This window comes from Archocentrus centrarchus, chromosome 5 (assembly GCF_007364275.1).
Source record: "Archocentrus centrarchus isolate MPI-CPG fArcCen1 chromosome 5, fArcCen1, whole genome shotgun sequence".
Lineage (NCBI taxonomy): Eukaryota > Metazoa > Chordata > Actinopteri > Cichliformes > Cichlidae > Archocentrus > Archocentrus centrarchus.
Window position 1 is genome coordinate 9377092 of NC_044350.1, and position 25635 is coordinate 9402726.

General features: G+C 40.7%; 2 protein-coding genes and 1 non-coding gene across 6 annotated transcripts; all 3 read left to right on the forward strand.

Annotated features, from left to right (window-relative positions):
- Positions 1–306: 306 nt before the first annotated feature.
- Positions 307–7260, forward strand: uba3 (ubiquitin-like modifier activating enzyme 3). 4 transcript variants are annotated; one of them, XM_030729138.1, is made up of 18 exons: positions 310–335; positions 445–483; positions 1500–1620; positions 1734–1814; positions 1914–1996; positions 2093–2173; positions 2393–2436; positions 3886–3950; positions 4067–4222; positions 4327–4429; positions 4537–4650; positions 5128–5181; positions 5316–5352; positions 6051–6132; positions 6215–6315; positions 6435–6498; positions 6625–6679; positions 6775–7260. In XM_030729138.1, exons 1-18 carry the CDS (start codon positions 316–318, stop codon positions 6861–6863), a joined length of 1389 nt encoding a protein of 462 aa, XP_030584998.1. In that variant the 5' UTR covers positions 310–315; the 3' UTR covers positions 6864–7260. The 4 variants fall into 4 exon arrangements, with proteins under 4 accessions (XP_030584999.1, XP_030584998.1, XP_030585001.1 ...); XM_030729139.1 differs by lacking the exon at positions 445–483 and having other exon boundaries at positions 307–335; XM_030729141.1 differs by lacking the exon at positions 445–483 and having other exon boundaries at positions 329–385.
- A 6546-nt stretch (positions 7261–13806) lies between these two features.
- On the forward strand, positions 13807–23649 carry tmf1 (TATA element modulatory factor 1). Its single transcript, XM_030728554.1, has 17 exons — positions 13807–13942; positions 14044–15392; positions 15772–15875; positions 16230–16356; positions 16543–16648; positions 17224–17366; positions 17870–18036; positions 19109–19265; positions 19855–19947; positions 20071–20227; positions 20344–20536; positions 21756–21825; positions 21909–22001; positions 22095–22214; positions 22309–22467; positions 22586–22711; positions 22851–23649. The coding sequence occupies exons 1-17, from the start codon at positions 13807–13809 to the stop codon at positions 22989–22991; spliced, it is 3441 nt and encodes a 1146-aa protein (XP_030584414.1). The 3' UTR covers positions 22992–23649.
- trnar-acg (transfer RNA arginine (anticodon ACG)) lies at positions 21275–21347 on the forward strand. Its single transcript has one exon. It is a non-coding gene; the product is annotated as a tRNA-Arg (tRNA).
- Positions 23650–25635: the final 1986 nt, after the last annotated feature.

Consider the following 25635-nt stretch of genomic DNA (forward strand, 5'->3'; position numbering starts at 1 on the left):
CAGCTACTGAGTCCTACAGACACAGCAGGTAAATACCACCATCTGTTGGTTCTGCGGCGTAATTTCCGCCTTTACAGAGGACTGTTGGCAATGTTGCCTTTATGACAATGGGAATATTCAAAGGCCACTTAAGTAATAAAACCACAACTAATTTAGCTTATATGTGTTACAGCCAGTAGTTGCGCCACACATCAACTCTGTTAACTGTCAACTAGAACATGCTCAAAAGAGACTTTTATCTGACCCCACTGATATCGTTAGCTGATAGGCTTCTTGTTTACTACTGCTAACTTCGGCATTTGAAGTTACTCAAACATGGCGGAGACGGATGAGCCGTAAGTAGCTGCCGAAGAAACAAGCAAGAAACCCCGAAAGATGCTTTCAAGTCTCCTTAATCTGCGAAGGCACAGCATGAATCAACCTTCTTTTATTCTCTCTTTTTAGGGAGAAGAAAAGAGGGAGAGTAGTGGAGCTGACTGAGAAGTTAGTGATCAATTGGTAGAACTGGCGGAAGGTTTGAGGTTACTAGACAGGAGGAAGGTTAACATTAGCTAGAAAAGCTAAGCTAATGCTGGTTGTAAATGAAATTTATAAGTAGCTAGTTGACAGAAATTTCCTGACTAGCTGGCCGCAAATGACTAACACGTCTGTACAGTGCATAAGCAGTGGTGTTCTTTATCTCTGTGCGAAGTCGGAGGTCTGTTGTACCTCCCCGCTGTTGACATGTTTGCTATTCACCTAGCCTAGCTGCCGGCCGGCCGGGAGCTGTCTGGGCAGGAGATGTTACCCAAAATTCAGAAGGTCAGAAACGCCCATCTGTGAGACAGCCAGGTTTACTGGGTTCTTTATGGGGGACCAATTATGCTCATGTCCAACTTCATGTTTTTAGTCTTGGATTCTTCTCAAGTAGTTAATATTTTTTCGTCTTATGCTGGACCTTGATGCAGCCTCTCAGGTCAGCTCCCCGCACTTTAAGGCAGCTGTCTTCTGATTGGCTGCTCTTCACAAACAGAAAGTTTTAACACGAGGTCCGTGGGGCTTTTGTGCTCTCGGCCAGAGATGTATGCCTGAGATGACCAAGAGTTTAGAGCAGTATGGAGCCAGAGTTTTTGGCTTTTAAATATGCTGACCTCATTATGTGAAACTTTGGCCATGTTTAATATGAGCATCCACGGTTGTAACAACAGTGGAAGAGCAGAACAGCTTCCCTTTGAAAGAGCTACATATGTGAGAGAACAGAGGTTGATATAGAGTAGACATTAAAGCATAACTGAATGTGTACACAGCACTTCTACTTAGTTTCCTGAAAGTTATTGAATTTTTAAATATCACTATTTGAAAGAGCAGTTAGACTAGGACTTGGTTTCATTTCTGCTTGATCCCAATAGAGACAAAAGTTTTGTGTATTATAAGGCCATACACTGCCATGCATGCACTATTTAACATTTTTGTCAGAGATGCTGCTGATAATGCCCCCTAAACATGCATGTCATCCTCAGGATGGTGGTGGATGGAGACGGTAGAAGCACCTGTGACTGGGAAGACCGTTGGAACCATATCAAGAAGTTTTTGGAAAGATCGGGGCCATTCACGCATCCTGACTTTGAACCCAGCACAGAGGTAACATTTGCAGTGAGGCTTGTGATGCAAATATGTCTTTTTTTTTTCTTTCTTTTTTTTTGTGCTGTGCCTTGTTGGATTTCTGTGATATGTAATATATTTTCTTGTTGTAGTCCTTGCAGTTTATGTTAGAAACCTGCAAAATCCTGGTCATTGGTGCTGGTGGTCTAGGATGTGAGCTGCTGAAAGACCTGGTATAATCACTAATATTATTATTATTTGAAAGATATAATTTCAGTTGCAATGAATAGGCAGTGTTTAATTTTAATCTTTTTGCTTTTCTTGTGGTTCAGGCCTTATCAGGCTTTCGCAACATTCATGTTGTTGACATGGACACCATTGATGTTTCCAACCTGAATCGACAGTTCCTCTTCAGGTAAGTAGAATTTTAAACCTCATGTCAACTGTGTACAACCTGACCCTTAGTGTGTTATACTTTATATTTGATTTTCATGTGTATAATTGTCACTAGAGCCAAAGATGTAGGTCGGCCCAAGGCGGATGTTGCTGCTGACTTTATCAACAGCCGTGTACCTGGTTGCTGTGTTGTCCCGTATCCTTTTAATGATCACGCAGTTCAGGTGCTTGATCACCTGCACTCAGTTCAAATTTCAAACCACAATCCATGTGGAAAAAATGTTATGAGTGAACCTCCATGTTACATATTACAGTTTAAAAATGCAAAGATGCCATGCTAAATTTTGAAGCAGCTAACAGTGTGAATAGTGAATATTATGCTAAAACCCAAACTTTTCCTAAATGTTTTATGCAGCCATTTTACGAAGATTCAAGACTTAAATGAAACATTTTACAGACGTAAGTATCAACAGGGCCGTTCATTCCTGACTTTTCTAGTGTCTGGATAGATTCACTCACTTGAGATTAATTTTGGTGCACATTAAATATCTCATTGCTGTTCTTTTCATTAAAACAAAGTAACCAAGTAACTGTGTAATTAACAATTTACATAACTGCAGTTATATGAAAAATAATGCAGTCCTGTGAAAATGCTCAAAGAAATTGCCCCCCCCCCCCCCCAAAAAAAAAAAAAAAAAAAAAAAAACTCAAGAGCTACATCTCAGACATTACAGGCCTCAGCATGTTAAATGTTAAAATTCATGACAGTACAATTAGAAAAAGACTGAATGAGTATGGCTTGTTTGGAAGAGTTGCCAGGAGAAAGCCTCTTCTCTCTTAAAAAGACCATGGCAGCACACAGCTGCGCCTCTTCTGACTTCCTCCTTAGACCTCAGACACTTTAATTTTCTACAGTCAGACTTTCTCCTTATTTTTTGCCTTAGAGGTGCAGGCTTCTCTCTTACAACATCACCAGTTTCTCTGCTTTTCTTGGAGGTGAACATGATCTCTTATGTAGAGAAATGGGAATGGGGCAGTATGCAGATAGTATACAAATTTTATGGAAATAGGCTGTTGGTTCAGAATGATTCTTACGCACAGTGGTGAGAACAGAATTGGCCGATGAACACATTTCATAAAGCTGGTAACTTTGCACGCAAACTCATGTAAGAACATTTCCACCCAGATGTTAGTAAATGGGGCCCAAGTCCAAAGTGGAGATGTTTGGTCAAAATGTATAGCACCATGTTTGGTGAAAACCAAGCACAGCATGTCAGCACAAACACCTCATACCAACTGTCAAGCACAGTGCTGCAGGGGTGATGATCGCTTTGCAACCATCGAACCTGGGCACCCTGCAGTCATCGAGTTGACCATGAACTCTATAGTATTCTAGAGTCAAATGTGGTTACATCTGTCTGACAGCTAAAGCTTGGCCAAACTGGGTCAGTGATCCCGAGTACAGCAGCAAATCGACATCAGAATGGCTGAAAAAGGAACCATTCAAGGTGTTTGCAATAGCCCAGTCAAAGTGCAGACTTAAACCAAATGTCTGCAAACCTCAATGAACTGAAGCAACATTGTGAAGAAGAGTGGGCTAAAGTTCTTCTACAATGATGTGAGAGACTGATAGTCATGAAGAAAATGATTCCTTCAAGTCATGGCTGCTGTAGGTGGTTCTACAAATTATTAAATCATGGGGTGCAGAAAGTTTTTTGCAGGACTGCATTAAGTCATGTGAAAAACTTTCTTTTTCACATGACTGGATGTTCCATCTCTATATACAATTATGTTTGTGCATTCTCAGAGTTTAATACACCTCTGCTGTTATGACTTAATTTCTGACAAAATTTGAATGAAAAATAGAACATTTGATTCAACTTTGTTGCTCTTTCTGTCTTCACATAGAGTTCCATATAATTGTGTGTGGATTGGACTCTATTGTGGCAAGGAGGTGGATGAATGGTATGCTGGTGAGTGAAATCTCTTTATTGTAATTTTTAACATGATCTGTTTTGCTCTGTAAGGCTGTTTAACAGTGGCTAAATTGAACACATTTTACATGCAAACACTCTGTATTTCTATGTAGTTATCTTTGCTGGTTTATGAGGATGGTGTCTTAGATCCAGGGTCTGTCATCCCTCTCATTGATGGTGGGACTGAAGGCTTTAAAGGCAGTGCCAGAGTCATTCTCCCTGGCATGACAGCCTGCATTGACTGCACCCTTGAGTTTTACCCTCCCCAGGTAAGGTAGCATGTATAAGAAAATGATCATAACTATGAGTTAATTATCTTGCAGAACCAGTTCCCAGTCAGTTTGTTAGTGCTAAAACCAGTCTGTCTTTGTAGATCAACTTCCCCATGTGTACAATAGCTTCAATGCCTCGTCTGCCAGAACATTGCATTGAGTATGTGCGAATATTGCTGTGGCCCAAAGAGATGCCATTTGGAGGTAGGAAATCACACCACAATTTTAATTATGTTTAGAATGATTATGTTATCAAACCTGTGAACAGAAAGTATATTTCAGTTTGGTTTTTTTGTGTTAATGTGGAATAGATGATGTGGCTCTGGATGGCGATGACCCAGAACACATCCAGTGGGTGTACCAGAAATCTCTGGAGAGGGCAGCAGAGTTCAACATAACAGGAGTCACCTATAGACTAACACAGGGTGAGCTTGCATACAGTAGCATTTCTGTGGCCATGATTAAACCGTTACCTTTCTAGTTGCTGTCTGACCTCATGTGGAGCCTCTTATCTTAGTCTGTGCAGTAAAACTGTAAAAACATGTCTTCTTGAAGTTCATTCTGATCAGATTTGTGCAGCCTTTCTGTCTTTTGCCCCAACAGCTTTTCCCTCTCTGTTTTCTGTAAATTTGATTAGAAATATGAATAACTCAGGGCGCCTGGGTGGCTTGGTGGTGGGGCCGGCGACCGTGTGCACGCACCGCGTTGCGGTGCGGGCGGCCTGGGTTCGCGTCCTGGCCTGGCGCCGGTTTGCCCGCGTGTCTTCCTCTGTGTCTTTCCCCTCATTTCCTGTCTCTCTCCACTGTCACAAAAAGCCGCTGTGGCCAAAAAGGAAAAAGGGAAAAAAGGAAAAGAGAAAAAAAAAAGAAATATGAATAACTCTTTGGCTTTAAATGTTTCAGGTGTTGTTAAGAGGATAATCCCAGCTGTAGCGTCCACAAATGCTGTCATTGCTGGTAAGTAGCCAAGACTGTATAAATGTGATGGTGTAGACCTCTGTACCCCATTGCTCTATGAAAGAGTATAAAAGTTAATCATTTCCTTATAGTGCTGTGTAAACAATATAATTTTTCTGCTTTATTTGATGCAGCTGCTTGTGCCACTGAGGTTTTCAAAATGGCATCAAGGTGAGTTTGCAGGCTCTGTTTACCAAGTTTAAAAACTGAATAGAATAGAATAGAATGCCTTTTATTGTCATACAGGATGTACAATGAGATAGGAGGGCCACTCCTTTTCAGTGCCATGCAATAGAAAATCAAATTCTCTAAAATAAAAAATAAAAATATTATAGTCTAGTATAATCAAGAAATATACAGAAAATAAACAATGTATAAAATATACAAAAAATAGAATGTATAAAAATATATACATACATTGGTGCATCTGTACATTGTAAGAAAAGTAAATAAGTGCATACATATAAAAATGAAGATGATGAATATTGCACTAGTGAATGAATACTGGATATTACCAATATAGGAATGTTAGATATTGTTCAGTATGAATAATCCAATATTGCACAGAGATGTGGGTGTTGCACAGTTACGGTAGGTGAGTGTGTGAGTTCAGGGTGGTGATTGCTCTGGCGAAGAAACTGTTCTTGAGTCTGTTTGTTCTGGCTTTGATGCTCCTGTAGCGCCTGCCAGAGGGCAGCAGGTCAAACAGGTCAAAGCCAGGGTGTGAGCTGTCCTTGATGATGTTCCTGGCTCTGCTGATTCAGCGGGAGGTGTAGATGTCCATCAGGGAGGGGAGAGGGCAGCCAACAATTCAAATTCACTGAGTTCACTGTTTCTAATGATGTTACTTTTACCTCTCATTTATGCAGTGCATACTTACCTCTAAATAACTATATGGTCTTCAATGATGTTGACGGCATGTACACCCACACCTTTGAAGCAGAACGGAAGGTTTGTGCCTGACTTGCATCTGTTAGTTCATGACTGAGTTGCCTGTTTGGATGATGCATGTATGTTGTTACTGTTATTTCAGGAAAACTGTTCAGCTTGCAGCCAAATACCTTTGGACCTGCACTTTTCTCCATCTTCCAAACTCCAGGAGGTGTTGGACTACCTGACTGAGAGTGCCTCCCTGTACGTTCACCTGCCTTATTGACCTAATATTAGTTACTGGTGGCCATATTTAATTTACTTTATGTTGTAGTGTTTTTAGCAACCAAATACAATGTGTTTTTTTTTTCTTTTTTTTTCAGACAAATGAAATCACCTGCTATAACAACAACAGTGGATGGAAAGAATAAAACTTTATATTTACAGGTAATTAACCTCACATTTAGTACAGTTTTGCATGTAATTTCAGTCTCACAATAGTGTGAGGTGTGTTCTGAAGAAATTCGGCAGTCATACAAGTTTTGGTTTTAGCTGAAGTATTTTGTTTTACAGTCGGTTGCTTCCATTGAACAGAGGACACGGCCAAATTTGGCCAAAACCCTGAAGGGTGAGGTGCTCTATTTACTGGAAATGTTTCTCTGTTGGTCAGATGAGTACTCTGAGAATATGCTTACTCACTTATGCTATGAACATGTTTTCCAGAGCTGGGGCTGGCTGATGGACAAGAGCTGGCTGTGGCTGATGTCACCACACCTCAGACGATGTTGCTCAGACTCTGCTTTACCTCATAAGACAAACTCAAGCACCTCCACAACTTATCTAAAAGCTAGAACAGCTCACTGCTTATTCAGTCATAATGTCAACCATTATAACCAATGGAACTGTTCCAGTACACTTACTGACTAAAGTTGATGTTTTCCACTGAAAAGTCAAATCTTAGTTCACACTTTGTCATGTTTTGGTGATACATTGGCAGCAGCTCTCTGCATTAATGTGTCTGCTAGAGCCTATAGTGTGTTCTGTGCAATGACACAAGAAAAGGTTACTGTTTTAAGATTACATTGTACTCATTTTAATTATGAATATTTATTTATTTCAACTGATTTTTTTTTTAAATGTTTAGCCACAAAGTGGTAAAACACGCTGATGATTATATGTGAACTGGAATAAAATAATTTTTTAAACAAATTTTTTGTGTTCTTTATAGAGGACCAGGAGAGTCACGCAGATGGAAAGAAAGCATTTCTTGATTTATAAATTGTACAAAAAAAAAAAGTGATTTAAGAAGAATTTAAGTAGTTAGTAAAATTAAGTTCATTTACAAATTAATATCCTCTCTTTAGACATTAATAATTTATTTGATAATTTAATGGACAGTTAAAAGCAATTATAAATATTTCTAAATGAACTATTAAACCCTAAACATTTTCAAAATCAAAATGAAAATAATTTTCAATGTTTTTTCAAACTCCCGTCAGGAAAACTGACTTGCTGACATTTAAAAGGGTGATTCCACTGTTTTTCAATCCCATTTCCTTTTCCTGTTAGCAATTGGATTAGCTTCTCCATTAGGGCATATACGTTTAGTGGCTACTGAATTTTACTGTACAGCAATATTGCACATGATGGCACTATTTGGGGTCCAGGCCTGTGGACTTTATGCCCACTTCATTGTGCAACTCAGATAGGAAAAGGTCAAAGCAATAAGTGCATGTTTTAGACCAAATGATGTAAACCTGTTTTTAGCACTGTGAGAGGAACCACACATTTTTCAAATAAAAACCCAAAATTGTGTGCTGGAGTGAGTAGATTGATGATGTGTTTGTGTTTTTGTTCAGGCACAGAAGAAGATCTCAAAGGTGATTAAGAATACTTGCACACTTACAGCTTCAGAAAAATGACTGACCGTGACACAGTTTTGCATGTGGACAGTTTTAATCCCCCGTGTCTCATTAAGAACGTCCTCTTACTGGATTCTGATCAGGACTTCCAAATCCAATCTATGGACTTGCAGCAGCGTTTTATACAGTGAAAATATTAACCTATGTCCCTTCCCTCCCTCTCCTCCTCCCTTCCCTTTTCCCCTATCTCCCTTCCTCTGTCCCTATCTTCTTCCCTCACTCCCTATCTCCCCCCTCCATTCTTTTCCTTCTCCCCCTTCTCCATATGTTCCTTTGTCCCTCCCTCGCTGTCTTCCTCCATTCTAATCTTCCTCAATCCCTTGCTATTTTCTACCTTTCCCTTCTTCTTACCTCTCTTGTTCCCTCCCTCCCCCTTTCTTTGTCTAGCTTCCTCCCTCTCTTGCTTTCCCCTATATTCCTCACTCCCCCTTTTGTCCTCCCTCCCTATCTTCCTCCCTTGCTCATTCCTTCTGTCTCTCTTTCCCTTCATACCACCCCCTATCTTCCTCAGCGTCGATCTCCCTATCTAAGAAAATACCTCCCTGTCTTCCTACAATCTTCCTCCCCATCTTCCTCCAACCTTCCCTCCCTCCCTCCCTATTTTCATGTCTCCCTTTATTTATTCCTCCCCTGCCTCCTTCCATATTTTTCTCCCTAGTTCACTCCCAATCTCCCTCTCTTCCTCTCTCCCTCCCTTCCCATCTTCCCTGTCTTTTCCCCATACTTTCTTTCGTCTTCCCTATCTCCATATTTTGTCTTCCAGTCTTCCTCCCTATTTCCTTCCCTCCTCCCCATCTTCCACCCTTCTTTCTTCCATCTCTCTCTCTCCGTATCTTCCCCCCTCCCTCCTTATCTTCTTCCCTCCCTATTTATCTCCCTAGTTCACTCCCAATCTCTCCCCCTCCCTCCCTTTTTCTCCCTATCTCCTTAGTTCACTCCCAATCTCCATCCCTCCCTGTTTTTCTCCCCTTATCTCCCGTCCTCAGTCCTAGTTTCCTTCCTTCCTCCCCATCTTCCAACCTTCATTCCTCCATCCCTCCCTTTCTTTTGGCCCTATCTCCCTTCCTCACTCCCATTCTCCTTCCCTCACTCCCTGTCTTCTGCCCTCACTCCCTCCCTCATCATCTTTATCCCTCCCTTCCCTGCCTCCATTCCCATCTTCCCTGTCTTGTCCCCATACTTTCTTTGTCGTTTTCCTTATCTCCCTTTCTGTCTTCTAGTCTTCTGCCCTATTCTCATCCCTCCTCCACATCTTCCATCCCTATCTTCCTCCATTCCTTCATCTCTCCCTTTATTCATCCCTCCCTATCTCCCTCCCTTCTTCCCTATTTTTCCACATTTCTCCCTTCCTCACTCCCACTCTCCTTCCTTCCTCCCCATCTTCCACCCTTCATTCCTTTCTCCCTCTCTCTCTCTCTAGTTTGCTCCCTATCTCCCTCTCCCCATCCCTTTGTCTCTTCCAATCTTCCTTCTCTTCCTATCTTCCCATCTTCTCTCCCTCCCTTCCGATCTTTCATGTCTTTTCCCCATACTTTGTCTTTCTCCCTATCTCCCTTTCCATCTCCTCCCTATCTTCCGTTATCTCTCTCTCTCTTCCTCCTTCCCTCTTTTTCTCCCTATCTCCCTTCTTCAAGGCCCAGTCTCTTTCCCTCTTCCCCATCTTCCACCCTTCATTCCTCCTCCTTCATTGCCCTCCCTCCTTCACTATTTTTCTCTCTATATCTTTTCCTCCCTCCCAGTCTCTTTCCTTCCTCCCTCTCTCTGTCTTCTTCCCCCTGATCTCCATGTTGTCCTCCCCCTCCTGATCTCCATATCGTCCTCTCCCCTCATGATCTCCATATCTTCCTCCCCAATCTTTGCCATTCCCTCCCTACCTTTCTCCCTATTGTCTTGTCTATTTTCCTCCCTCCCTCCTTCTTTCCCGTTATACCTCCCTCCTTTTTCCTATCTTCCTCCCTGTTTTTATTCTTATTTTCCTCCATATCTTCCTTATCTCCTACACTCATTATCTTCCTCCGTCCCTATCTTCCTCCCTTCCTATTTTTATCCCTGTTCTTCCCTTGCTTTCTCGCAATCTCCTTCCCTCACTCACTACCTTCCTCGCTCCCTACCTTCCTTACTATCTTACTATCCTCACTCCCTTTCTCTGTCCCTTTATTCCTCCCTCCCTATCTTCCTCCCTCCCTAGCTTCCTTGTAAGCTTCCTTCCTCCCTCCTTATCCCTTTCCCTATGGGGAAAAGACATGTCTTTCTTCCAGTCTTTTCCTGTTATCTTTCCTATCTCTCTTGCTGCCTTCCTCTATTTCTCCCCATCTTCCTCCCTCACTCAGTTCCTTCCTATTTATCTTTCTCCCTCCTGCTTTCCCATCATACCTCCATCTCTATCTTTCTCCCTGTCTTCCTCTCTCCTCCCTCCTAGTCTTCCTCCCTTCTTCCCTATCTTTCTATTTTTCTTCCCCTCTATCTTCCTCCTTCTCTATTTTTCCCTTTCTCCCTTCCTTGCTCCCAATCTCATTCCCTCACTCCCTATTTTTTTTGTTCCCTCCCTATCCTCTGCCCTCCCACCCACCTTCTCTTCCTCCTTACCAATTTTCCTCACTCCCTTCCTCTTCTTTTTTCCTCTCTATCTCCTTATATTCATCCCCATCTTTTCCCTGTTTTTATTCTTATTTCCCTCCCTATTTTCCTTCTTATTTCCTTCCAACTTCCTCTCTGCCAATCTTACCCAATTTCTCCCTATCTTTCTGCATGTCTTCCTCCCTGTCTGTCTTATCTTTCTGCCTTTCTTTATCCCCCAGGTTCTTTGTCTTCCTCCCTCCCTATGTCCCAGTCTTCCTCCCTGTTTCATTCCCTCCCATCCTCCTTCCTCCCATCTTCCTTCCTCAGTCGCTCCCTCTCTGTCTTCCTTCCTCCCTATTTTCCCTCCCACATTCCTGCTCTTCCCTCCCTTGTTCCCTCCCTCCCTCTTTCCCATCATACCCCCTCCCTCCATTTCTTTCTCCCCATGTCCCTCCCCCCTCTGTCCCTCTGCATCATCACATGACCCTGGCCCCTTGTTCCAGACTGTCTCCCCCCTTTTCCTCTCTTCCACCCTATCTCCCTTCTTCCATATAGTCTTCCCTAACTCCTTCCCCTCTTGTCTCTCTTCCTCTCCTCCTCTCTCTCCCCCTCTTTCAGTCCTTATCTTTCTCCCTATAATCCCTCTTGTTTTCTCCTTTTTTTCATTCCATTCTACTTTCTCCCTCTCTATGTCCCTATCTTCCTCCACTCACTCCATGTCTTCCTTTCTTTTTCCCTCCTCCCCACCTCCCTGTCTTCCCCACTACCTCCCTATCTTCCTCCCTCCTCATTTTATGATTAGGCCTAAAACTTTCCTTTATTACTAAAGATTATAGTTAGAACTTGATTACATGACCATAATTATGCTGCTATAGGCTGGATCCTGGATGACCTGATCCACTGCTCACTCCTCCACTCCCATCTTTTAATTTTTAATGTACAGTATTTAAACTCCTGCATGTAAATAACCATTGTCTTCTATTTCCCATAGCGTGTGGTTTGTCCTGTCCCTCTATTCTCTGCTTTCTCTTTTGTCTTTCTCTTAAACCCCCAACCGGTCGCAGCAGATGACTGCCCCTCCCTGAGCCTGGTTCTGCTGGAGATTTCTTCCTGTTAAAAGGGAGTTTTTCCTTCCCACTGTCTCCAAGTGCTTCCTCATAGGGGATCATTTGATTGTTGTTTTTTTTTTCTTTTTTACTATGAATTTTGGCTATATAAAAAAAATTAATAAAGTTGAATTTATAGTAATAGAAATTCATTTATATTCATTTAGATCAACATGATTTGAATTTAACTTGATCCGATATAAATTTAATATAAATACTATTTGAACCTAAAGTTCCAAGCACAATAAAATACACTGAAACCAAAAACTGAACTGATGACTGCTGTGCATTTTTTTTTGTTTCTAAGTGATGGCAGATTGTAACCATTTCATTTTACTAATAATATAATTTGAAATGTATTTTTCAAGGCCAGAACAAAACCTTCATATTTTGTCTCTTATCACAAATATTTATTTGCATGAGTGCCATTTGGCATTTCACATTTCCTTCTGTTTGTCCAGGTCTGAATGTAACATGGTTTATCAGTGTTTTGGAGTAGCAGAACCTCCGGTTTTTGTTTTTGTTTTTCAAGAACAATGAAATACTTCAAAAATGAAAAGTTGAACAAAAAGAAGCCACTAATAATAGGTGTTTTGTTTCTATTTATATTTTCTCCTGTGCTGTTTTTCTGATGCAATGAAGTGTCCATCATGATGACACTTGAACCTATGTATCTATCTCTCTCACATGCCAGTTTTTCCATCCAAAATGTGCTGTAATGACACTAAATGAGGCAATGGGGAAGAATCCTCAATTTAAGATCTTATTTTATTTATTTATTTTTACATCAGGCACATTCAGATTCTCCTCAAAGCTTGACTGATTTATCTCTACTAAACACACCAAAGTTGAGCCCTGAGTCCTGAGTATTGTATCCCATCACTTATTTTGAAACTGTATTAAGAAAAAAACGTTTCTGTAGTCAGTAACAGCAGGAACTATTTTCATTGTTCTTATTATTTCAAAACAGGCTTTAAAAGTCAATCTGTCCTTTACTGTTTGGCTTAGAAGAGGGGTTAGGAAAAGGTCATTTAAAAATGTAGATAAGGTTGAAAACTATAGAGCAAGGAAAGGAAAGCTCATGGAAAGAGTTAATTGAAAACATCACTGCTGGCAGGAGGTGTGACACTGTGACCACAGTCAGTGTGATGTTACAGTCAAAATCTTTACAAAGTGTGGATGTGTTTAGTCACAAGTATATTGTGAGTGAACATTCCCATTGTTAAAGCCTGGTTAAAAAAAATTATTAAAAACATTAAAAAAAAAAACTGTCCATGTTTGTACGTCATGATGTTCTTTTAGTCTGCTGTCTGTGCAGCTGAAGTCAGTAATTTTACTAAACTACAGAGATGGGGGGGTCCCATTTGGCCTGCTATATTTGGCCTCTGCTATATTATTTTTAACAGACACTGATAAAACAAATGACAGTTTCAAGGTCAGACCCCCTTCTACTCCTCATTTTACTAAAGCCACGTGTCCTGTGTCATTAAACATAATAAACAATAAATTAAAAGGGACGGTGTAATAACCAAAAATGTGGTTTCTTGCCTGAGCACAGCTGTCTGTTGGGCGCACAATGTCGTCTAAATTATATTTGAGGGGGAAGAAAAGAGGAGAGCGGGGACTTCCTCGTTGCGTTGCGGCCCAGACCGGATCATGACGTCACTGTGCTACGTGGAAAAGGAAGCAGCGATCATGCTAATGCTACATTGCTACAAGTTGAGAGCGACCAAAACAAACGATGACGACCAAGGAAAGCAGCCGTGAAATCTCGGATTAACCGCGGGAATGAGCTGACTTGCAGAGTCCTGGCGATAACTGGATTCGTACCTGAATGACCTTTGGTGTGAATGCGATTTTGAGGGCCAGTTTAGTCAGTTTTCGAGCTGAAACTGTCGGACGTCGATGCGGTCTGTGTACATCAGAGGTATGCATTGGCTAGCTTTAACGTGCAGTGTTGCTAAAACCAGCTGTTAGATAACTTGCTATCAACAAAGCTTTTCTCGACAGACACATTTTTGACTCTGACAATTATTCGCGCAAGGTTGGCGTTGATTTAAAAAAAAAAATGCAGAGACGGAAAAAGTGATGGTATTTGTGGTGAGGCTGACATCCGTGTTAAACATCCTGAATTTGGAGTCTGCTAGCTATCTCGCCTTATAATCAAAATGAGTTGGTTCAACGCATCTCACCTGTCTAGCTTCGCTAAACAAGCTTTAACAACAGCTCAGAAGTCAATAGACCGCGTCCTGGACATCAAAGAGGAGGGCCAGTGGGGTGATTCAACTGTAATGCCCTACGACGGTAAGTAATGTAATACAGAGTGGTAACACCTAATGTTTATGTAAATATAACGTGAGCAGCTAAAGCTACTGTGGAGATGACTATAAAATGTTTTTCACCAGATGTTACATTACCTGGAAAACTTTCATTAAGTGGAGGATGGGGGCTTGCACAGTGGGAAGCACTGGCGGAGGAAAAGACCATCACACCACCTCCTTCATCCGAAGCCATCACTACTCCCGTCACTCGTACTGTTGTGGATGAATCCGAAAACTTTTTCAGTGCCTTTTTGTCACCTGGAGATTCACAAGCTGTCACCAAAACTGAGGTTGTGTCTGTACCCCCTACCAAGTCTCAAAGGCGGCTTCAAGAGAAAGAAAAGCAAAGCGAAGAGGCTGTTGTTCAAAAAGATGTGGAGAGTCGAAAATCTGGACCTGCTGAGAAGAGTCATGAGAGTCAGAAAGTTGCTGAGAGCCAGGTGGTGGAGACCAAGCCCTCACCAGCAGACACTGTCCTCCTGCAGCCAGTTTCTCCTGCTTTATTTTCCAGTGATCTTCCTTGTGACTCTGACAGTGAAGTGAGCAATGTGAAAACAGATGTTGACTCAGTAGTTTCTGTTGAATCAAAAGCAGAGCAGTCACACCCTTCAACAGAACACCAAACAGAGAAGGATACTACAGATTCCCCTCAACCTAAGAGTGCTGTGTCTTCTGATCCATCACCTCCCATATCCACTAAGGAAGTACTCCTAGAGCATAAAGACTCAAAGACGGAGGATCGTCAAAGTGATACACCCTCTCCTCCAGTTAGCGCTTTCTCCTCAGGAACCTCTACCACTAGTGACATTGAAGTTCTTGACCATGAGAGTGTGTTGAGTGAAAGCTCAGCCAGCTCCAGACAAGAAACTGGTGAAGGCAAGGCGGGCCTTCACCTAATGCAGGGCTCCTTTCAGCTTCTCACTGCCTCCACATGTGGAGATTTTCCTCGACTAGAAGACTACCCAAAACTCACAGAGAGCTGCGGATCCTCCTCAGATGCATTTGAGCGTATTGATTCATTTAGCGTGCAGTCACTGGATAGCCGGAGCGTCAGTGAAGTCAACTCAGATGATGAGATCCCTGGCAGTCGGACTCTAGCATCTGTCACTGCAGGTCCTGCTTCTTTAACAGTGTCACAATCTGCATGTCAGAAGCAGGAAGATGGAGAGGCAGCAAAGGTAGGTGAAAAGGAAGTGGATGAGGAAGAGGGATTCAGCGAAACAATGAGGGAGCAGTCGCTGGATGAGATGGAGGAGAGCGGACGGAGTGCGACACCTGTGAATAGCGAGCAGCCTGAAGACTTGACAGAGCAGGAATCTGAGGCTAATGTCACACTGTCTGATGCCACCGCTACAGGTGAAGAAAACATCAGTCCACCAATCACTGCAGAAATGAAAAGTGCCTCAACTGTCCAGATACTGGAGCTTCAAAAGGTAACAAAATCCTACCTGCACCTGGTCCTGTCAGTTGACAATATTTTTTTTATTGCACATGCATATACTGCCAGATATAGTTCAAGCATCCCATTGACTATAACATGGAGAACTGTTGCTCTAAGAAGTAGTGTAGGTTTTCATGTTTAACTGAAAAGTAAACTGTCATTTGTACATTTAGACATTATACATTTAGTAACTAAAAGCAGCTCTTATAACTTAAATAATTTTTTATTTAGTTAGAAGTCTATATTTAACCCATAAGTCAAAGAATCTGCTATTCTGTATTAAGAAAGCATTAAGAATTTCTAATTTTTAAGAATTTGTGGTGTTTTAAAACTTTTCTGTAAATACAGAACATGTTGTGGACATGTTGCAGGTTATTGATGAACTGTCAGGGCGCCTTGAGAAGAGAGAGTCTCAGCTGCTGGCAGTTAGCAAAGACAAGGCCATGCTGGAGGAGGAGTGTGACAATCTGAAAGAGTGAGTATGTGGCACACACCTGGCTCACAATGGCACTGTAAACAATCTTGACAGGAGAGCTTCTCTCCCTGATATGTAGGTGAGACAAAATGTCACCAACATAATACCACTATGCAGACATCAGCACAAGCTTTCAATAGGGAGGAGAATGAAATGATTTAGTTAACATGATTTCTAAATTGTCATGACAGTGTGCTGTAAAAACTATGCTAAGAATTTCAAATCCTTTTTTATTTAGCAATGGATATTCAGTCACTTATCTACTTGTGTGGATTTTTAAAAGTTATCTTGGTCTTGAGGTTGTATAGCTTTTGACAATGAGCTTTTAAACTAATGAGTCAGTTAATCTTCCAGTGAAGTGATAGGTTTGAAGGAGGAGAGCTCCACTGTTCAGTCCCTGAAGGAAGAGTTTACCCAGCGCATAGCAGATGCAGAAAGGAAGGCTCAGCTGGCCTGCAAAGAGAGAGACATTGCTAAGAAGGTAACTCTGATATAAGTGATCTTAGTCTGTAACTTTTTTAATTATTTCATTAGTCAGATAAGTTCTCTAAGGGCTTTCTGGGCCCTTAATTTATTTTTCCTACCAAATCTTACTTTGTGTAGCTAGACATTAGAAATTTTACATGTCCAGAGTTTTTGTGGCAAAGATTGTTTTTCTCTGCTACAGGAGATAAAAGGCTTGCGAGACGAGCTTTCTACAAGACTAAACTCCAGCAACACAATGGAGATCATCAAGGACAAGGAGGAACAGATCAGAGGTCTGCTGGAAGAGGGTAAGACTCATTTATGTAGCACATTTTTCTTCAATGCAACTAACAGATGGCATAATCACCACTAGGTTCTATACTAGCACTTGATTATTACAGCTGCTTTTGTTATTTATAGCTTCAGAATATTTTGTCTCTTAGCATTTGAGATGTTGTACTCCAGTAATTCCCAAAGTGTGGGCCACTTCCCTCTGGTGGGCCTCAAAAGTACTGCACAGTAATAACAGAAATTCAGTGTGAAATTACTCACAAGTATGCGTAGTTACATATTTATATAAATGTATTATATAAAAAGTGAATTAGGGGGATTTTCTGGTTTTTATGTGGGCCGCAGCACTCTTAACTTTGGGAACCCCTGTTGTATTCAAAAAGCACTAAATGATGAGTCAGCATGTTCAAGAGCCTTGACCTTAGGCGAACACTAACGTCCTGTGTTACCTGATTATGTTATCATATACATAAAGGCTAATAGATGGACTAAAAAAAGTTTTACGGTTAAATGCAAAACAAAGTTACTACTGAGTGTCACTTGACAGCTTTGTTAAAGTGTCTGAGTAGTCATTTATTTCTTTCACTTGTAGGTGAAAAGTTGTCCAAGCAGCAGCTGCAGCACACAAACATCATCAAGAAACTGCGTGTGAAGGAGAAGGAGAGTGACACAAAGATCATCAAACAACAAAAAAAAATTAAGGAGCAAGAGGAAGAACTCAGACATCTCCAGCAGGTTGGAATTTAGGACATGTTCAATATTGCAGATGTAAACATTTATACACTGCTGTTGATGAAAGCACTTAAGTTTGAAAACTAGATGGGAATTGAAAAGTAGTTGTTAAATAGTTTGTATTTAAACTGAACTTATTCTTGATTGCGTTGGTTGGCAGCATTTTGAGTCTTCAGCCCTCAACTTAGGGGAATTCATTTGGTTTTGTTACAGGAAGGGTTGACTTTTAGTCTGTGTTTTGGGACGTCCTTACAGTAATGGTGCTAGATGGCTTGAGTTAAAAATGAAAGTGATTCCACACATTCTCGATAGTTGTCACCTCCTCTGCCCTCTTTTAAATGAAAAAGCCACTTGAACCATACTCTTGAGACTGTGGAAAATAAAAATGTTACTTTCCAAATTTTTTTTTTTCTCAAACATATCTCAGGTACCTTTCCGTGTAGAAAATGATTGAAATGTCCCTCAGCTATATTTAAAATGATCATGGTTTCCTGTTTTATGTGCAGGTTCTAGATGGAAAGGAGGAGGTGGAGAAGCAGCACAGGGAGAACATCAAGAAGCTGAATGGCGTGGTGGAACGCCAGGAGAAGGAGCTGAGCAGGCTGCAGTCAGACTATGAGGAACTGCAGGAGAAAAACAGGAGCCTCGAGGCTGCTCTGGACAACTCTTATAAGTAAACATAGACACACACTGATATTGACACTCACTACTAAATAGTCGCTGTACTGTTTAAAATCTTGTTCAGATTTAAACCAAAGCTAATAAGAGAGTGCAGTCATCCAGTGTAGTTGGGCATGAACATATTTTTGTTTTGGAGCAAAATTTTCTCTTTTTCTTTCCCCTGATAATATTTTCTTGTTGTGATATTTATACTTAAAAGACACAAACTTTGGACAAAAGCCAAAATGTGATTTGTCTGAGTCGGGCCGACAAAACATTTTACAACCTTGAGTTGAACTTTATTATTTGTATACAGAACGAACCATGTGGAGTTTTTCATATGCCTTTCACTTAAAGGGACAATTCATGGCCATAGTCTTGGAAAAGTTTGAAAAAATGTAAGGCTATGTATAAATACTCTAAAGATACCGTATTTTCCGGACTATAGAGCGCACCATACTATAAGCCGCACCTACAAATTTTTTGGAAAAAACTGGAAACGTACATATATAAGCCGCACCGGGCTATAAGCCGCTGGTATCTCCGCCGCTCTCGGTTTTCCACAATTACTCGGCACTCAGCAGAGGGGGACAGACAACCCCAAATTTGAGTTATAACAAGTCAATTCACCATTGATTCGTTCACGCCGAGCTTACGTGCAGCGGCTCTATTTCCCTCCTGTAGTGCCAGGTCGATAGCCCTCAACTTAAAAGCGGCATCATAGGAAGTTCTTTTTGTGGTTTCCATGATGAGGGAGTTTGAAAAAAATCTCTTTTGTGCCTGCTGCTAGCACTTGTTGGCGCTTTCTTCTTTGATTTCCAACTTTGACGTCCCATGATTCATATCCTGCTAAAGAGCCCCCTGGTGGTTAAAGAAAAATCCACAGAAACGCCGCACCGGGCTATAAGCCGCATGGTTCAAAACGTGGGAAAAAAGTAGCGGCTTATAGTCCGAAAAATACGGTATATTTTTTTTTATTTGCAATCCATTACACAGATGTACAGAGCAACACAACGCAGGGTTTACCAATTTTACATATGTTGATAGCACTATAAAAAGTCATGATGATGATCTTCTGCTGTTAGGGAGCTGGCAGAACTACACAAGGTGAATGCCAGCAGAGCCAGTGAGGCTGAAGAGGCAGCTCTGAGCAGGGAAACACAGGCCAGAGAGCAGCTGAGTCTGGCTCTGGAAAAGACTCAGGAGGAGGCCAGGATACAACAGGAGGTCCTGGCTAACCAGGTAACATTGGCTTATGCTTTGCTTACAAGTGAACTGAGAGTGTGATAGTTAGAAAGTGCTAAAAGCTCCCTGATTCTTAAGGGGTTGCTGCAGCAGATGGATGCGATATTTGATTTGGCACAGATTTTTTTTTTTTTTTAACACAAATCCCTGAGGGGGTTCCTGACATAACCCTCCCAGGGATTTGTGTCTCATTCTGATTTGAACTTTGTGATCTGTAGCATGGCAGGCAAATGCATTAACCGCTAAACTATGAAGGTGCCAGTGCGTAAAGGCTTATATTTAAAAAAAGAACTACATGAATGTGTGTGGCATTTGTAGTAAAAAGTAGTTAGAGTGCTTGTTAGAAAAATACTATGTAACTACATAGCACACTTCATAAATCTCAAATCTGAGACAGTGGTGCAGCTTAAATTTTTTATTTGGCCAGTGTGCTCATGGCAGAAACATTTAATTGTTTTTATTACACATTGATTAAAGGAACCCAGAATTGTTAGTTGTGTTTTTTTGTTTTTTTTTACACTTTCTATTTTTTCATCTGCATTTTCCATTTATTCGCTCACCTATGTCTTTTTTATTCTGTGCATAGGTGGCTGACCTGAGGGTGGCTTTGCAGAGAGCAGAGCAACAGCAGGCCAGGAAAGAAGATTATTTGAGAGAGGAGATCAGTGAACTTCAACAGGTAACACAATATTTCAACCAAATTATCTCACTTTTAATAGAAGGAAAAAAAAAACAATTTTTATAGGCACAGAATTTTTTTTTTTTTTTTAACGCATGCCATCATTTTTTTGTCTTCTGTCAGAGACTTCAGGATGCAGAAACTAGGAACCAGGAGCTCAGCCAGAGTGTTACCTCGGCCACGCGACCCTTACTGCGACAAATCGAGAACCTACAGGCCTCACTGGGTGGTCAAACAGCCTCCTGGGAAAAGCTTGAGAAGAATATCTCTGACAGGCTTGGTGAGAATTAGAGTTAACCTTGTATACTATATCTGTGTAAAACAATCAGCAAATTACAGTGTTGTGGAAAGCAGGCAAAAAAAAGCTTGTTGTTTTTTTGCACTCCCTTTCAACAGCGGATGCCCAGGCACAGCTGGCCATTGCTGTGGAGAAAGAGCGATCAGCAGCAGAAGAATTGTTATCCATTAAGTCCCAGTTGGTCTCTCTGGAATCCCAGAATTCCTTGCTCCGCCAGGAGAAAGCCAGACTCTTGGCACAGCTGGATGCTGAGAAAAACAAGAGGGAGAAACTGGAAGATGAGAGCAGCAGGTAATTACTTAAACTCAACTTAAAACTCAAGTCTGCTGGGTTAGTGGTCGTGTACATCCCCTCCATCAATTAGACATCATCACATATATTGCATTTGGTTGATGGTAGAATATGTGTGGAGTTAGTAAACCTGTGTATAGTTAGTTTGTTGGTTAGTTACTCATTTATGCAGTTTTGTTGCTAGTGGCTTTTCTTTTTGCCTTGCAAAAAAGGTGTTGGAGCAATTGTTAGAAATGGGATTTTTCTCCATATTGTCATAGAGACTTTGAGTGGAATTTAGAACCTGACAGAATTTAATTTATTTTCACTGCAGTTTTTGTGCACTGCAGTGTAATGAAGTGCTGTGTTTATTGCATTATGTTGCTCTGAATGAAATGAAATCTCTGTGGTTGTGTTTTGTGTTATGCCAGTAGAAAAATTTTCACTGTCAGGGCTAACGGTGAAAATCCTCTTATAGTTTTTCAGGCTTTGGTTTTAGACTCCAATATGGTTTTGTTGTTACATGCTGTTGTATGTGGAAAGAAATGAGTAGCTGAGGTTTTTCTGAGTGAGACAAAACAGGAAAACTGAGTCACAGTAGCCTCGCTTGTAATGCTAATGCTTCCTGGAGTCCTTTTGTCTTACAACGAACCCATTTGTGGCTGTGAAGCTGAGGCCCCTCAGAGTAGCAGTCATGCATGAACATGCGGTTTCAGTGACAAAAGGTTTTCTTTGGTGAGAACAGCACAGTGAGTAGTAGGGCCAGTGGCGCAATGGATAACGCGTCTGACTACGGATCAGAAGATTCTAGGTTCGACTCCTGGCTGGCTCGGCTCCTTTTGGTCTCATCTACACAGAGCAAGAAACACATAGTTGAAAATATAAATTGATAGATACTTTATTGATCCCGTAAAGGATCAAGAAAATACAGCAGCAAGAAAATAGTACAATCTACAATAAATAACAAGTGCAAGTAGAAGTGGCACAGAGTGCAAAACTATACATATACAACAGTGATAAAAACAAAATAAGTAAAATGTATAAATGTATGTAAAGAAGAGAGAATAAATAAGCTATAAATCTTTTTACTGCTTGGGGAACCATAAAACTCATCCTTGAGTAGAAAAGTAATACTGGATGTCACTGTTAGGCTTTCATTTGTAGTGTTTCACAGATGTAGTCGACTGTTTTAATGCAGTTGATTTTCTTTGGTGACTTTTTGCTTGTTATCACAATGTAGGGATCGTGTTGACTTGGAAAACCTGCGAGGAGAACACAACCGAATGGTAGAGGAAGCTAAGAAAGAAAAGGTACCGTAAAACTATTTGCTACTCATGATATTTTCCTGTATGAAAAAACTTTCTCATGTGTATCTTTTTGCTCCTTCTACCAGTTGCTATTGACTAATCAGCTAGAGATGGAGAAGATGAAGGTGGAGCAAGAGAAGAAGAAATGCTACTTGGCCCAGGAAGCTCTCAAGGAAAAGGTCTGAGAATTTTAGAATCTCTTGTATTAAAATGTTTTTATGAGTTTGGTGCATTCAGTAATGACTTTTATTATTTCAATTGTGTCCTATCAGGAGCGGAAGGCCATGGCACATTCAGTTGGAGAGCCCCCAGCATCATCTACACCCTCCCTGTCCCGCTCCAGCTCCATCAGCGGGGCAGACAATGGGCTGCACACCTCTCTTCTTTCCCAGGTGCACCCTCTTTTTCACAGAGTGGTAGTAATAATTAATAATAGTTTCTATATGCTTGGATCTCCTTTTATACTACTTTTCTCTTCTCCCACAGGATGACTCTTTAGACCACTCACTGGGCACTATGACAATGTCTGTGTCGATGAGTGGGACCAACCTGTATGAGGCTGCCAGACTGTCTGGAGGCTCCAGCATCATAGAAAACCTCCAGTCTCAGCTCAAACTGCGAGAAGGAGAGATAGCACAGCTGCAGGTACTGTCAAAATTAAATGTTAGTGATTAGGCTGTTACTTCTGCTCCATGTCAGCAAATCCATTGAAGTATGGACTCTTTTTTTTTTTTTTTTCCTTCCCCCTTTCTTCACTTCCTAGCTTGAGATTGCTAATCTGGAGAGGAGCCGATCTGTAGTGGCACAGGAGCTGGTTCGACTCACAAATCAAAACGATGAGATGGAGGAGAAGGTGAAGGACATCCCCAAGCTGAAAATTCAGCTGAAGGTACAAGGCTGCACAGTACAGGGAATTTTCTTTGACACAAGAATGTGAATTGTAAATATTAAGTTCTGCTTCAGATTTCCTCTTTAGAGGGTGGTAGATTTACAGAGTTTCTTCTGATTGATGTGGATCTGCATTGCAGGATCTGGAGCAGAGGCACAACACCATTCTGCAGATGTATGGAGAAAAGGCTGAAGAAGCAGAGGAACTGAGACTAGACCTCGAAGATGTAAAGAATATGTACAAAACCCAGATTGACGAATTGCTGCAGAACCAGAAATAAACTTTGTTTACTTCCCTGCGTTACTTCTGGGGCATAAATCATCTGACCATCTTAACAATGAGTCCATTCACAAGAAATGGTGAAGCAGAAAATTTAAGTTAAATCACTGTGTAAGAAGGAAATTCATTCATATTTATGTTATTTTGTTTTAATCAATTATCATATACTCTATTTAAGTGTCAATACTAGGATTGTGTAAAGCATAAAATGAATATAGAATCAGTATGAAGAAAAATCAACACTGATTTCACTCGTTTATTTTAAATCTTTGGGACTTTGGTTTAGAAATTTCTGATGATTGAACATTTGACATAGTATTGTATAGTAACTATGAGGTGGTGAAGGGTTTTGCACTATATGAATTCATCCAATATTTCTTCATAATCAGAAGGGTTTAAGAAATATATAAAATGCATTGTACAATAAAAATGTATGTATTGTTAACAAATCACACAGTGTGGTATAGACCTTAGTAGTCTTTGAGTGAAATCCCGAAGATAGGATTTCAAACTATACATATGTAAATTAATATGCATTTATTAAGGTGGTAAAAAATTAAGGCCATTCTTAATTTAAATTAAATCACACCTTAAAAGACTTAATTTTCATTGCAGTCACACAAAACACTACATCTCAATACTACACAAAAATTCAAATAAATCTGTTCTGAACAGTATGTCTCTCTTTTTTTTTTGTTGCAAGACAAGCTCAAAAAAAAAAAAAAATACAGATTAATGTTAAATAACAGTACAGTCATGGCCAAAAATGTTGGCACCCCTGAAATTTTTACAGAAAATGAAGTGCTTCTCCCAGAAAAATATTGCAATTACACATCTTTTGTTATGCACATGTTTATTTCCTTTGTGTGTACTGGAACAACACAAAAAACAGAAAAAAAAAAAGCCAAAATTCATATAAGTCTATGCGAAACTCCAAAAATGGGCCAGGCAAAATTACTGGCACCCTCAACTCAATATTTGGTTGCACACCCTTTGGACAAAATAACTGAACCACTTCCTATAACCATCAACAAGCTTCTTACACCTCTCAGCTGGAACTTTGGGCCACTCTTCTTTTGCAAACTGCTCCAGGTCTCTTATATTTGAAGGGTTCCTTCTCCCAACAGCAATTTTAAGATCTTTCCACAGGTGTTCAATGGGATTTAGATCTGGACTCCTTGCTGGCCACTTCAGAACGATGTTTGGATTGTGGATGTTTTCATCCATTTCTTTGTGCTTTTTGAAGTATGTTTGGGGTCATTGTCCTGCTGGAGGACCCATGACCTTGGATGCAAACCCAGCTTTCTGACACTGGGCCCTACATTGCGACCCAAAATCCTTTGGTAATCTTCAGATTTCATGATGCCTTGCACACAGTCAAGGAACCCAGTGCCAGAGGCAGCAAAACATCTTTGAACCTCCACCATATTTGACTGTAGGTACTGTGTTCTTTTCTTTGTAGCCCTCGTTCTGTTTTCGGTAAACAGTAGAATGATGTGCTTTACCAAAAAGCTCTATCTTGGTCTCATCTGTCCACAAGACATTGTCCCAGAAGGATTTTGGCTTACTCGCGTACATTTTTGGCAAACTGCAGTCTAGCTTTTTTATGTCTCTTTGTCAGCAGTGGGGTCCTCCTGGGTCTCCTGCCATAGCGTTTCCTTTCATTCAAATGTCGACGGATACTTCGTGCTGACACCAGGGTTATTATAGTTAACGAAAACGAACGAAATAACGAAAACTGAAATTGAAAAAACATTGTCGTTAACTGAAATAAATAAAAACTATAATTAAAAGGAAAAAACGATAACTAATTAAAACTGAATTGTGAGTTTACAAAACTAACTAAAACTAACTGAAATTATCGATAAACTGACTTTCATTTACTTGTTTTTTTTTTTTAAGCCTTGTGGATTGATATAAAATCATTGTTTCCCCTCTCCGAGTTTAAGCTGGGAGCGCCACAGGACAACTGTGTGCGTGCGCTCACCGCGCTGGTCCGCAAAGTAATGGCTGCGGTCTGCAGAGAAAGCGGCAGAGTCCCGTATGGAGGTTCTTTGAGTACAAACACCTGCACACGACCACAAGGTAATTAACTCACAATCCAGCTACACAAGCATAAATGCGGACATGAGGTCGGCAACTTCCGTAGGTTGTGTACAGAGGCCGCAAAGACCCTGCAGGTTTAATTAGCGAGCATCTAACCAAGCTAGCTCCAAAACAGAAGCAGCTTCAGGTGGTGAGAACATCAGGATGCAGATGGATTTGAGCTTTGACTCCTTCAAAGAGTTTGTTTTTGTCAAACACCACATGTAGGCGTTATTAATCTGCTGCACTGATGCTGAACTTTATTGTGGAGTTTATTGTAGAATTTATTGAGTTTGGGAGTTCATGTTTTTCTTTGTTTCTCCCTGTTGATGTTCATGTGTGTCCTTAATATTACACACATTTAGCATGTCTTGTGAACAGTTGGTTGTTGAATATATTTCTTTAAACTGTATCTTTTGTCAAGTTTTCATTACACAATAGTCACTTTTGCGCCTTGAATCTTGCACCTGATCAGGTATGAAAATACTAAAACTAATACTGAAACTAACTAAAACTAAGCATGAAACCAAAAATAAAAACTAATAAAAACGAGAAAATCC